The 14,578-nt window shown below is 32.3% G+C and overlaps 1 protein-coding gene across 1 annotated transcript in view; it reads left to right on the top strand.

Moving 5' to 3' along the window:
- Positions 1 to 14,578, top strand: part of LOC137925134 (uncharacterized) — a 244,851-nt gene that overhangs the window by 184,778 nt on the left and 45,495 nt on the right. Inside the window, exon 2 of the mRNA XM_068768518.1 lies at positions 4,190 to 4,312. Coding sequence (XP_068624619.1) covers positions 4,190 to 4,312 — 123 coding nt within the window. The remainder of the gene's footprint in view (positions 1 to 4,189; positions 4,313 to 14,578) is intronic.

The following is a 14,578-nucleotide window of genomic DNA, read 5'->3' as shown; positions in this document are numbered from 1 at the left end:
TAAAAACGTTAACAAATAACATTAACTTTAACATTGTTTAAAATAGTATTATAAGAAACAAAGATAATCCTTAAAGATATACTTATAAAGCCATAATTATTTTTTAATGTAATGAATTTAAATAACAGCAACCCTGTCCCCAATTCGCAATCAAGAGCCTCACAACACAGCTCATTAATGCAGTTTGAATTATTAAAATTTTATTTCACTTTGATTCTCATTAACCATAATGAGATATATAAGACCAGTTACAGCTGCCAACGGAATACCCGTTAATTAAAATTGAAACTACCAACAGATAGTAAAGCGACGGAGGCCCGCTGTAGTAAGAGCTGGTTGATTCCCATTTGTAATACTCGTAGTATTCAAGTAAGGGTTTACATAATCGTAAATTAAACGAAAAAATATATTTTCCTCTTGTGTTGACAACTCTTTTTAAAACCTTTGCACTGTTGTGTAATTTGTTATATTTTCTAATAACAAAATTAAGTTCATTGAAAATAAAATACATTGCAATACATATAAAATTTTTAAGCACACTGTAGTATACACATGTATTTATTAATACAAAAGTAGTACAGTGACTAACAGACAAAAAAATCTTAGTTTATCAATGCGCAAAATAATTGTCGAATTATAAAAAAAGCTTTCACATAACTGTTAATACGTGAAAACACTCAAAATGTTGTGGTGTGAATTAAAAATAAACAAATTATTAAAAATAAATACTTAAACTCTTTCAAGTCTTGAGTATCCCAACATAAAAAACAATCAGCATAAAATATCAATTAATATGCTACCAGAGATGACACTGCTGCTAACAAAATCAAGGAACAGCATAGCTATATAACATATATCACTATGTGTATAAATAATAAATGTTTTCGAGTGTAAAGGTCCAATTATATTTAAAAAAAATGATTTTGAAGTACGTGTGTTTAATAATAACACAAAATTAAAGACAAACGAAGCAAGCTCCTATGTAGAAGTTTCAGTTGTTTAGTATATTGAATATCATGTACACAATTATTACACAAAATATCTGATAGCAGTATATAAAATTTTAAACAAAGCATTGAGAAAACTAAACCACAACTATGTCTGTAATCAGTGAAAACAGTTCCTTATTTCATGTAAGATAACCCGATCGCCTAATCACGTGGTCTACAGAAGGCTTTATGTAATTAGCATCAATCAGAATTAATACAAACTAGAAATTTCACTTAAAACCAATCAGAGCGGTAAATGATTTGATATTTAATAACAACGTTAACCGTATACGAGGCAAGGAAATCTAATAGGTTATTCAAAAGCAATGGGAACGTTTTACCTCTATTGGAACCCATTCACTCTCTCCGTTGGAATTCTCGTTTCTTCGATATCGAATCCATAAGCAAACCTTCGTCAATTCTCATGGAACTAATTTCCATTCAGAGATTTTTATTCAACTCCTAATGGCTAGTTTTATTGAAAAAAAAACGTTTAAAGAGACTTGGATTATGACTTCAATCAAATACGTGCGCCTTTCCAATTTGTGAGGAAAATTATAGATTTAATAACTAATGGAAGTTAAATATCGTAACAAGATAAGATGCCATAAAGTAAATTTGTTATTTACAAAGGATATGTATGAGATTGTGCCTACTTTCTCAAACTTTGCGTACATGAATGAATTTTGGACGTTATAAAGATTATTACAGAAAAATTACAAAGATATTTATTAGGTTATGACAAATAACGTACGATTTTTAAAATTTTAATTTCAAAATCGTACGCCGGTTTAGCCCAAAGACGTCCATTGCAAGGCATGTGCCTCCACTAAATACATCATGAGGGAATATCATAATCACCACGATTGGCAAGTTGGCGATCGCAGTGTGGTATTACAGTACGCAAAAGACGCTGCTGACCATCCACTGTAAACTTGTTAGTAAGCAGTGGCAGTCTTACGTAGTTAATGAACAAATAATGAATTAAATAAAATTTTATTCCGGGAATCAAAGCAGCGACCTACGATTGCAAGTCTCAGTCATTTCCCCTGGTCTACCATTGTAGAACAAAACACAAAATCATACGTAGTAGTTATTATTAAATAACAATTATTAAACGTACAAGTAGTTGTAAGTCTAATAATTACTAGTACGGAACATACACTTGTTTATAACATTTAGCTTAATTGGCGTAATAGAGGTTTGATTTTCACCTACCCAGTTCGCCGAGTGTTGTGGTAACAGCTCGGTATTTGTGAGAATCACAATTGTTTGATACACACATAAATGTACTTAGTACGTGTAAATTAGTTTTAAGCCTTTAAGTTAAGTATAATTGAATGTATTAGGAGACTCCGTTTTTCTAAATCTGAGACATTTTATATTTTATTCATTTTTGTTTTAGCCACGGACAGGTCGCTGCAGTCGCGTTCACCATACTTTTAAAATCGGTTGGCAGCGGCATGTATCCAAAATAGTAAGGTCCAATACCTTGTGGGTGGACCTTTTGCGCTGCACTTTAGGGTCGCGGCTTTTACTCTAGAACTTTAAGGCCCTATCAGTCATCTGTTCTATTTGCAATGTGGCCTATCCACTGTCACTTCGATGTGCTAATTATCTGGGCTATATTTTGTTACATTTGTCTTTCTTGTGTCTCTTTTGAGTTCGGACCTCCTTATTGATAATTTGATCCCGTAAAGAAATCTTTAGCACAGCCTTTTAGTTATTTGAGTGACTTGTTTTTCAATGATGTACAAAATGTGAGGCCACCTTTCGTGGTCGTAAGATATTTTTGACTTTTAAATATTGCAACTTAATTATGCCTATTTTATAATTATTATAAGTTACAAAACAAGTACAGTATATTTTTTTCGAAATGTATTTGTACAATTTTGCTATTAAAATAATAATTGATTTTCATAAATAAATATTAACCACGATTTTAAAACATCTAGAAAAACAACTTTTATATACATAACCAAGCGACTCGAGTAAAATCTACTTGAAAACTATTTAATGGACATTGCTGATTACTATCACGTTTCAAAGGAAACGTAACGTAATCACGTAACACTCTGGGTCTGGAATAGGCCATCGAGTAGGGGCGGCGAATCGGAATAATAATCGAAGGTTCGATTATTCCAATAATTGGATCGAGAATAAGACGCTATCGAATTGTGAGCGCTTGTAAATCTACGGATTACAATCCAATGCATTATATTACTTTATGAAAGATGTTATAGCCATGTACGTGATATTATATTATAGTTTTGGTAAAAACAGTAATACTCTAATCTGTAAATAAAAACTGATTTTCACATCGAAATGTGACGAACTTGCTCGTTCAATTTTTTATACTTGAACCAACTGATATCATTGTAATTTGAGATAAATATTTGACATTTTCTGGCTAAAATACTACCTAAACATTTTAGAAAAATTGCTGCTTGATATTAGAGAAGACATTAAAGTAAACAAAGAAAATTAAAAAGCATTGGCAGCGACTGCTAAAGCAGACTAAAGTTAATAAATATGATAAATATCAAATAACAAGAACATTTTTTGATTAACAGTCAAAAAACTTAGATTGTAAACTTGAATTTAACAAACGAAAATCAACTTTAAATTATGATCTCTACAATTGTAATAAATGTATATGTATTATACATCATCATTAGCATTTCTCTGTTTAGAGTTAAACAGATGAGTCTTAGTTTTAAAAATTCTCTTTTCAAGCCGCGAAATTTTTGATGATACATACATTTCCCCAGTAATGACTAAGTCGTCATTCCAATAAGATCAGAGTAGAGTTAGTCCTCTCTATTTGACATAAACGAAATTTTTTATTCTTTAACCATCGTGGTTCTTATATAAACTCTTGTCTTTTTATAACAGATGCGATATAATTTTTATCAACATCATCTCCCAACGTACGAAATCCACATTTATTTAAGCATAAGTTTGACTTGGAATATGTTCTTAAGTCATGATAATTTAAGTTAATTATATATTTAGATCAACAAACGCATTGTATAACGTCCACCGACGAAGTATACAACCGACCTTGTAAGGATCGTCGGAAGACGTACAGGTCGCTTCCCAACCCTGTTATAAATCTATGAGGAACGTCTATGTCTAGCAGTGCATGTCCTTCAGGTGAAAAGATGATAGTGATGATCACATGTTTTGCTTATTTTCAGGACCGGGTATAAAAGGGACGATGGCGATTTTGAACTGCTTGCTGGCCCGCCAACTGTGTTTTGAAGACGCTTCTTGCTCCGCTATCCTTGAAATCATACCCCGCGTCTGTGGATCTGAACTTGGTGAGCATTTTTTTCTCTATCTTTAGAGCAGCGGAGATCTTGAATAAAAATTAAGTTTCAAAAACTGGGTATTAATTAGTCACACGCTTACATTGAAACTTTATAACGAGTTAAATATAATTATTCATTACGAAAACAACTAATGACGCATTTAATCGAAGTTTCTATAAAGAAACCACTTTAAGAACTTTTTACAAAATGTTCCGCTTCGACAGACACGGTCGGCTTCACTTAAGGAGTTTCGTTTGTTTGCAAGCGAATTTTAATTAAAAAAAAAAAGAAAAGGTACAACTCTATTGTGGACCGTAGTACGGAAACTCTGCCCCTTATTTCTAACAATCAGGTTTGTTAAGGCACAGCGCAGGCAAGGCGCTTTCCTTTTGTTAAGCAGAAACTATTATGCATGAGAAAACACACAAGAATCGAACCACGGCATCCTTACGGAATGAGACATTTCTTGTGCTGCGTCATATTTAATTTACATTTGAATAACCCTTTATTTTTTTAATTGTCTTTAAAATATTTCTCAGTAAAATTGAGTAGCTTGTAAAGTTTCTCAATAAACTGTGACTCCGAAATTTAATACTTATTCAAAGACAAATTTTTTTAGTAACTTTTTAGCTCACAAATTAAAGAAACGTTGTATTAGATATGATGCTATAAGCAGTAAAATTTATAATAATAGTGCCTTAGTTCTATTGAATATAGTAGCCGATTAAAATAAAATTAAACATTCGTCTTAATTCGTGTAAAATCGTAAACTCTTTTTGCTGACAAATGAGCTATTCATTAACTTTTTAAGCTTTTACACTTATTAACAATCATCCTGTATATATTATTTGTTATGAAAACAACAATAAATTTGTTGACAGAATTAAATCCTATCGTTCGCGCCACTACATAAAATGTTAAATCGATAGACGATTCGTAGTTCGGATCCTCATTGCGGTGACCTCCTTCAGGCCATTGTGAAGCCTTGCCGCCGTCCGCTATTGTTAGCCACCCTTTGTTCACGCTCAAGTTCGGTTATTAATATTATGATATATCGCTCACGTCGAAAGTAGGTTAAAATTTTTATTCTGACCTGAGGAAATTTTCTCTTTTCCGAAATAGTGGTGGAGGTGTCGTTCCTCCTTTATTCCTATACTTCTTTTCATAGCTTATTTTTAACAAACTTTTATTTTTTATTTTATTTTAATTAACACTTTAATAACAAAACAAAAACATTTATACAAATTAAAATACGTTTGCCTGTTTTGGGGTATAAAGCTCTGGGCATCATTATGCTAGCCCTTAACTAAACTTTAATAAATAAATAAGTAAAAGTTATAATAAAAAGCCTCTGTAAACAACAATAATATAAACTACAAATAATCAATATTAAATTAGTTATTAACAAGATAATGCAAGTAATAATACACTATTTTATATTTACATTTTAATTCTATTATAAATAAATAAGAATGTATAATTTAATTTTCGAGTATATCAACAAAATCGTTTAAGCATCTCATCCATAAAAGCACTTTAGAAATCTCCATAAATATCCAAATCAAATTGCTTATAGTTGCACCTTTTGACCATGAAGAGGTGTAGTTAGAGGTTGATATATTTACTTCACAAATAAGGACGACACAAAACGCGAGCAGTAAGTAAAATGCTTTGATAAACACCAAAGGTTCTTTTTTTATGCTTGTAGTATTTGTTATTTTAAAATAAATAATACTACGAGCGCAATAAAAAAAGATGATGAGCATGTCAACTTAAAACTGAAAATATTCATGTCATTGGCACAGAATTTTACTACGTCGCGTCGACACTCGGAAGATGACATGGCACGAACCGCCGCAATTTCTTCTCAAATGTTTTGCTTTAATTCAGAGCGTATTTCTGAAGAGTAAGAGAAGACTCGGCTCTTGAGACGTTTCCATAAAATGATCACAAGACCACAAATCAGGCACTTTGTAGTTGCCACTACTGTTAGAAACAAGTGATGAGATTAAATTCATTGAGATCTTGAAGTTATGGTTGCAAGAAGTTATTAAAAAACAAAAGAGAACTATATTAGGCCTTTATTTATTTTATACTATGTAACTGTGTATATAAATAGCTGGTTAGACTTTTGTTATGAACATTTGTTACTGCATTTCAACGCTAAATCAAAACGCCAAAGTCTCTCTGTATAAGATATTATACAGCCAGTACCAATAGCAAGGTGTTAAAAATTGACAGTGAAGCGAGACAGGCGTTCAAGGGGATAAAATATTGTTTTACAACTAATAAATGTACTCATACTCTTGTGGGTTGAGAAAATCCCTGCAACAATTTTTTTTCTCGGAGGAATATCGTTGTAAAACTCTGGGTGCAGGCCACTTCCAACCATTCCTATTGGAAATCTTTGATGTAGGCCTATCAATATTCACTCGTGGCCATACTGTTGTTGAAATTATAATGATGCCACCGTACACCAAAATAGTAAATGAAAGCGACTAATTATGCTTTAACTGCATAAGAATACTATTAATCTATCCGGCCAAGCTATTTTTCAGAGGGTGCGAAAAAATCTTTACGATTAAAAAGCTAATGGTTTTCGATAGTCGATATTCGAAATAAAGAAAAGTAAAATCACCTTCAAATTTACATTTGATACGTCCAAACTCCCTATCTAATATCGATTTCTGAAAGTTTTATCGAGGCAATAAACATCGTGTCACTTAAAACCGTTATCGAAGAAAACTTTTAATTTTGAAAGTGAACTGAAATACTACAAAAGTTAAAAGGAAAACTTTTTATTTCAATGTGTTTTTTAATACAAAATTATGTGACATTTTTCCACCACTGACTTCATATGAGATATTTTATTTTATTTATAAATAAAGTTGATCCGCAGAAGAACCATGATCACCGACTTAGCTAGAAGAATTGTTCGTCTGTAGTAGCATTCGGCAGTACACATCCCCCGTGCAACTGATGTCCCATGGGGTAGAAAGATTTTCGAGTGACTATCATGAGCCGGTGCATGTGACGTCAGTAAGTCCCCACAAAGTGAACCGATGACATAGTTATGGTTGCAAAAAATCGATGCCTTGTAGTGTTAGCTGAAAAGAAAAAAAAAGCAATAAACATACGTCACAAATAAATCGTTTTTTTTTTTGTTTTATATAACGTGGTTATATTTTAATTGTAATGCATAATTGTACACGGTTTTTGACCGCTTAGGTCTCAACCCGCCTTTTTTGACTTTTAAGATGTAATTTCTATTAACTGTTAGTTGTTATTTTAAGATGTCGTAAAAGAAAAGAAATATTTTATGATTTTTCATTTATTTTCGATACAAAAAATTTTCCTCAGACCTTGACAAAAATTTTAAAGCTAAATTAACTAACTTAAATAAAGTAAACTAAGTAAAACAAGAAAAATAAATAACTATTGCATTTACATATTTCGCTTTTTATTTTCGTTTACATAATATTATAATTTAAAAAGTGATAAACAATTCTGTCAATCTTCTTGTAAGTAAGTTGCTGATGCATACAAATAGCAGTACATTCATATTTAATTACTTATTTTACAGATTCGAGCCCTGACTTTTGTATAACAGGTGTAAAAACCTAGCGCAGAATCGGGGGACTAAACAAAATTTGTCTTAAAAATATATTTCACTAAAACATATAGATGACTTTTTAAATAAATCAATAAATGTTATTATTACCTTTCTTTACAAGCGTTATATCGATACTTAACCGATTTTTAGTTAATTATTATTCATTTGTACATTTAGTTATTCTTTAAACCTACATATTACGTACAATATATACACATATATCTTTACAAATCATATCATATCACAGATTATATTTCCAAATCACAATTAAAATAACTTAAGCGATTCAACTCAGAGAACCTGAGCATAGGCCTGTTTTATCATAAGTTAGGTTAACTATTTTAAATATCCTCGTCACGGTTGTGTTCCTCAGGAGTACACCAGGTTCTGAATATTACTTTCGTGCTTAGTTGTGGGAGCTGTCACTTCCATACGATACTTGTATCACTTTTATTATCGCCTTGCGCAAGACCTTGCCTTTGGACTGGTCATATAAGATCCTCATCAGTTTAACTTGAACGCTCATAAGCTCATATTGTCCGTTAAAGTTATGAATTGGCTTAAGGAAGCGCCGGCTTGGTCTCGTCCAAGGTCCTTATTTATCCACGACACAGAACGGTCGGCTCGAAATTCACATCTTCCTCCTACAACTAAATACGCATCACTAAATATTAACGAGACATCAGGCATCACGTCTGACGTAGGTATTTTTATAATTTATTAGATCGCGAATTCGAGACGATGCTGTAAAAGCTAGGAAATCTAACACAGTATCCAACACCAATCGAATATAGTTATCAAGCATGGGCCACCAAAAACCACTTTCAAAAGATACAAGAAATAGAGAGAGCCAGCTCGAACGACCAAAATCATACCCTGTTAGACTACTTATTACAATGAACCTGATATAACTTTAAGGAAGGGGGCAAGAGCAGAAACAAATTATAATTACTTTCTGCCTCCGCGCTCCGGTGCGTTTCCAAAACTTACTTAATAACATTAATAGAGTTACTTCCATTCGTTTGTAAATGTTAACGTTTGTGTTTGAACAGTGGGAACGGAACGGAGCGACGAGATCGCTGCTAGCCGTTTTACTCTGCCGCACCCGTATTTTCAGCATCTGTTCTGGAAAGTGTTTGTTATGTTGACTGACGACTTTAGTTTATGCACAAAAGGGTTGTTATATGTTGTTTATTAGTGTAGTATAGTTGTGTTATTAATGATTAATGTTTCTATTAGTTTTACATTTACAAAGAGTATACATAGATCCTATCACCGTATCCAGTGCTCTATTTAATGCTTTTGTACTGTACTACATGTACTTTTTCCAATAAACGTTTCAAACGTTAAAAGTAGCAATGGCATTTATCTTCATTTTAAATATTCCTTGAAAATACTTCAATTCTCAATATCAAAGAATCGCCTAGCCTTTATAAAAGTAACAAGTTATATTACATAGTAAATTAAATAATAAGAGATGGTAGTGAACACGATATTTAACACGCTTGTATTTCGCTTACAACAATAAACAAAATTTTGTATTTATGGACGATCATATACAATTATTAACAAACATTAGCTTTTCTTAACGTCTGTAGATGGATAGTTAACTAGTTATCTAAATTTAAAATAACGAATACCATAAGCTTTGTTTTTAACATTAACAGTCAAAATGAATGTAAAGAAAATATTTTGAACTAATGTCAAACTTAGCCGAAATATTTAGAAAATTGATATAATGAGGCGATATCGAATCAAACTGATTTATAAGTATAGAGTATTTAGTATACTGCCAACTTTTTTCACACTTACCTCTGTATATAATTATAAGATATATACACATATTTAAATATTTATTACGTAAAATTACTAAATGAAAAGCTATTTATGATATTGCAAAGTTTGAAATCCGCAAATAGGTGAGAATTACAGCCGATTAAACTTACTCTAAGAGCGTAATATTGAACCCAGAAAAATTAGTTGTAAGGGTATTTGTAAAGTCTACGAAATCAACCAAGTGACCATCCCAGCCCATAAAGAAAATGTCGTTCACGAAATTAGTGCTATCCCACAATCACTTCTGCAGCAAATGGCACGAAATTCTGAATCCAGATTCCAGCTGTATGACATAACATTTTGACAACATATTTTTATAGGAAATAGAATTCGCATAATTCTTCTTTAAATTTTTTATCTAAATAATTGCTTAATTGTGGAAGTTTTTTTAATTTGGAAATTCGAATTCTGAAACCAGAAATCTTTTATATAGAACCTCTAGTGTACCCAGCAACGAGAGGATTAGATTCGTGACTAAGTGTGGGACCGGCACCGGGATAGTGGCACTCCTCTTATATTCCTAACACTCAACATAACACAGCTATCAGAACATATAAAATGATTAACATAAAATGAAAAACCTCATAATTTTAGGTAACTAATTTTACAATTGTATGTTATATTTAGGAAATATAAAATGATAATACAGATATTCCTTTCTTAAGACATTGATTTATTACTAGATGTAACACTTAAGGCATACACAGAACTCTTCGTTTAACTAAAGTTAAACATTTTTTAATGTTTATATTTTTGGTGGAAGCTAATGATATTTCAGACTATAACAGACAAATATCGTTATGAATTTCTTCTTTCCTTAGGTCTTTACTTAGGTCCTATACGCAATTCCGCTTCAGGAAAAAAAATCTCTTCCCAAGAAAATTGCACCAGAACATAACGCATCTTACCTCACTTAACGCTGATAACAAACTCACTCTTTGATACGCAGGAGCCAAGAGGACAAAAAGAGAAATTACTCACAGCTACAAATCTTTTTCACTCCCTTGTGGTGAAAATGGTATTTAGAACCGCCGGCAAACATGATTCAGCAACAGAACAATTATGCTTCACGGCAATTAACGTGGTGTTTCTAATTTGATTAAGAAATAATCCGATTACAATATCGAAACTTAATGTGCTCGATCAACCAACACAGTCCGGCCCTACTCTGCTGACCAGCCGCATTACACCTCTGTAGATTCACAATCGAACCACTACTACTGAGTAACTAGTACTGCTCCTTTCCTCCTTCAATACAAGGCAATTATGCTGTCACTGAAGTCTCGTATTTCTGATTAATTCCTTGCCAAATGCAGGTTCGCTTCATTATAACGGAAATAATATTCCACTATACAAATTAATCGGTATTGTGGTAAGCTTTATTTTAAGTTTTAATTACCGCAAACAACACGTCCTAATAACGCATTGCAATTATTAAACAGTGAAAATTACAAAGATCAGGCAAGCCACAATTCACATATTACTAGTAAATTTTAACAATTTTTCAAATATAGTATTGTGAATTGTTAAAACATAAATATTTGAACAAATATTTTGTGCGTTGTTTTCTTTTTGAAATTGTTTTTTTACTAAGCAAATTCTTTTTATAATCCCCTTTTTAAAAGTACACAATTTTTTGTGTAATTATTAAAAGGACTAGTAATAAGTCGAACTAGTATAACATTGCAAAGACGTAATTTTTTTAAATGAAAAATAATTTTGTTTTTATTTATTATATTGTAATTTGTTACACGATCCGTAAACTCCGTAAAGATAAACATAAGAACTGGGACAATCCATGTTTTATTTTTAGTTTTTTTTTTAGCGAAAATCATATTTGCCGATGAAGTTCGCTCGCAATTTTATTTCTAAATAAGATCAGAGAAAGAGGACTCGGCGAAAGTTCAAGTGCGTTTCAAGCGCACACTTCAGGCCAGGGCTTCAATTCAGATTTACCCATTAAACTTACTGTAGACCTTCTTTTTGTTGATTTAATAATTTCGGTTCTTTTATATTTTTATTTCTAAATATAGCCCAAATGTTCACACGTTAAAAATACTGCAACTTTCACCTGTAATCATTTGATTATAACATAAATTTAATTAAACGTTTTTTGGAGCTAATTCAAAAACCATGTTGTGCTTTTATTCATTTAAAAATATTTTTTGCAAAACAATGACTCCTGACATTAATTTTAATTACCATCTCTTACGGTGGGTACTTTTCACTGAAAAGTTAACTAAAAAGGAAATTGCTAAGCATACTTTATATTATTTGATTTAAAAAAGGGTTGGGCTGGCGGGCAGAACACTTTGGTGCACGACTACCACTGCATATGCGGAAGTGGCGAAATATTGGTCCTTTTCTTACTTAGGATGGACTTCCGCAAGGTAACGCCTGATTCCATAAAAATAAATTATCATATCATCTTATCTAATAGACTCCCATTGCAAGGTATAGGCCCAATACTCGTCACGGTGGCTTGTCTTGTTCTGAACGCATCCAGCGATTTCTCGTGACCGTAACTATGTAGTCGGTCCACCCACAGAGAGACCTATACACGCCGAGTCTACCGGATCGTTGCCAACAGTCGGAAACTTCGGCCCCAAAGGCTATTAGTTGTACGAGTCATGTTCCCCACTCACTGCCACTTCAGACCATAAATTCTTTGAGCTACTTCCGTAACCTCAATTTTTCTACGGGTCTCCTCATTTCTGATCGGAACACAGCTTCACTTTACACTGAAAATATGGTACCAAATAATATAGTATCAGTTGCACAAAGTTTAATTACAAAACATGTACAAAAAAATAAAGTAGACGTCTGACCACTAAGAATGCGACCATTACATAGACAATAATATCCTAAAAAGCCTACTTTCCCTTAACAGATCACTTTTCTCGAACCGGTGTCGGATGACTCCCAACATCCATCTTAATTATCGTTCGAAAGTAGGAGCGACTTATCATTGTCACATTACCATTTGAAAGAAAAGGGGAATCCATTTAGGTGCGAACGACGTAATGTGCTTTTAATTTTGGTTAATAGAGTACTTTCGTAATGCTTAATGGAGCATACGAGAGGTGACGCTAAAAGTTTTTAGAATACTAAAAATTAATTACGTTGCATTGTCAGAAACAGTGTACCCACTCCTCTTTAAGTTTTTTTACTACTGTGTTTACAAACATAGCGACCACTTCTTTGATAAACTGTAATCGTATTACTAGAAGATTTTCAATTATTTTTGGAAATAAATTTTAGTTGCTTAGTGCATGTTCAGGACGGTAAGGAGAGTGACCCGACATATCCACACTTGCTATAGTGAAACACTGGGTTGTTCGTTTGGCCGTGTGTTCTAACGCGTTGCCTGATGAAGGAATATTGCTGCGTCGACGTTGTTCTCGAACTTTTTCCGAAACAATATGCAAAAAAGCTAATGTACCACGCTGATGTAACTTTTTTGTTGTTTTTGAGTCGATTAACGAACATAGCGATCGCCTTTTCCTATCAACTTTTATATTAATTTTTGTATGAACTTTTTCTAAAAGAAACACTTCTTGTCCAGTTCAATTCTTGATTTCATGATAATAGTAATAGATCCAAATTACGTCAAATGTGGACAGCGTTTAAGACATAACCGTCGAATTTCAAAATCATTTCGTATTCGCCTACCACAAGTTTTCAACGCTTTATTGACTGTGCGAAACATAGTGAATTTGACGTACACTAATACTTTGGTATTAAAAAGCTTGCGCTGATATGCAAATGTCTACGTATTAAATCCATAATGTCGTTATTTTTTATTTTGTCAGAACGTAAAAAGTTTATATTATAATTCTATTTCCTAATTTTAAAAATAATTTTTAAAAAAAATTTTAAGCTGTGTTGGCCTGGAAACTTCCAGTGTCACCTATGTATTTATTCCAAATTCGCTTCCAAAACTGATTTTGGTGAGGTTAATTCGTCTTCATATAAAAATGTTATTGAAAATAAAAAACAATAAAATGCTTCGTTTATAAAAATAATTTGTTATAATGAAAAGTCAACCTTACCAAGTTATCTCCTGATAATAAGCGATACCTTGCTCTTAAAACAATGAAAAGCTTAATTTAGGTAAATTCCATTGTGATTACAAAAGGTATTTCTTAGTAGCCTAGTACATGCTTTAGCGTGCTTTATTCTTTATTTTATTTTATTTCAGGAACGTCAATATAGCGTAATGTACATATAAATGTTCAGAAAATTAAATAAATGTTCAAAAAAAACCAGAAATTTTTTGAACGCGGCGAGACTACTATGACATGCGGACTATATTCTCGAGGCTTTGAGGAACTTTAGAACTTTATTTTTGAAAAGGATTCTATTGTTTGTCACTAAACAAAAGATAAAATGACTGAACATTGTGGTGATATTGAGGAAGAGTTATGCCTTATGGTATCTATCGGCTGACAAGACGATGATTATTATTTTGAGAGTGATTGGAAATAGGTCTAAAAACTTTAAAGCCTTTTGGTAACAAATTAAATATACGTTCACGTCTTCAAAGCTTTTACTACTATAATTAATGACCCAATAGGATCAATCCTGATATCCGAGTATATCACGTCGTTATTACTGCTAGCAATTGTTCCGTAAAAAGAAATCAAAATTCTTGTAATTAAAAGAACCACGTACACAATTGTGAACTCATTCTCTAAACAGATGAATTTGATTTTCAGCAAAACCACAACCGAGCAAGTTTAATTTAGTTTCACCGCACCGACTAATTTGTATCGCACCCAACAAACGGTAGTTCTCACTGTCTGTCACAAACATTTCATTGTCCT

Source organism: Battus philenor, unplaced genomic scaffold (genome assembly GCF_028537555.1).
Source record: "Battus philenor isolate CCGP_79_NKW_IND1 unplaced genomic scaffold, ilBatPhil1.0.hap1 SCAF_26, whole genome shotgun sequence".
NCBI lineage: Eukaryota > Metazoa > Arthropoda > Insecta > Lepidoptera > Papilionidae > Battus > Battus philenor.
The sequence above is the reverse complement of the archived record's forward strand: the minus strand, read 5'-3'. Positions and strand labels throughout refer to the sequence as shown.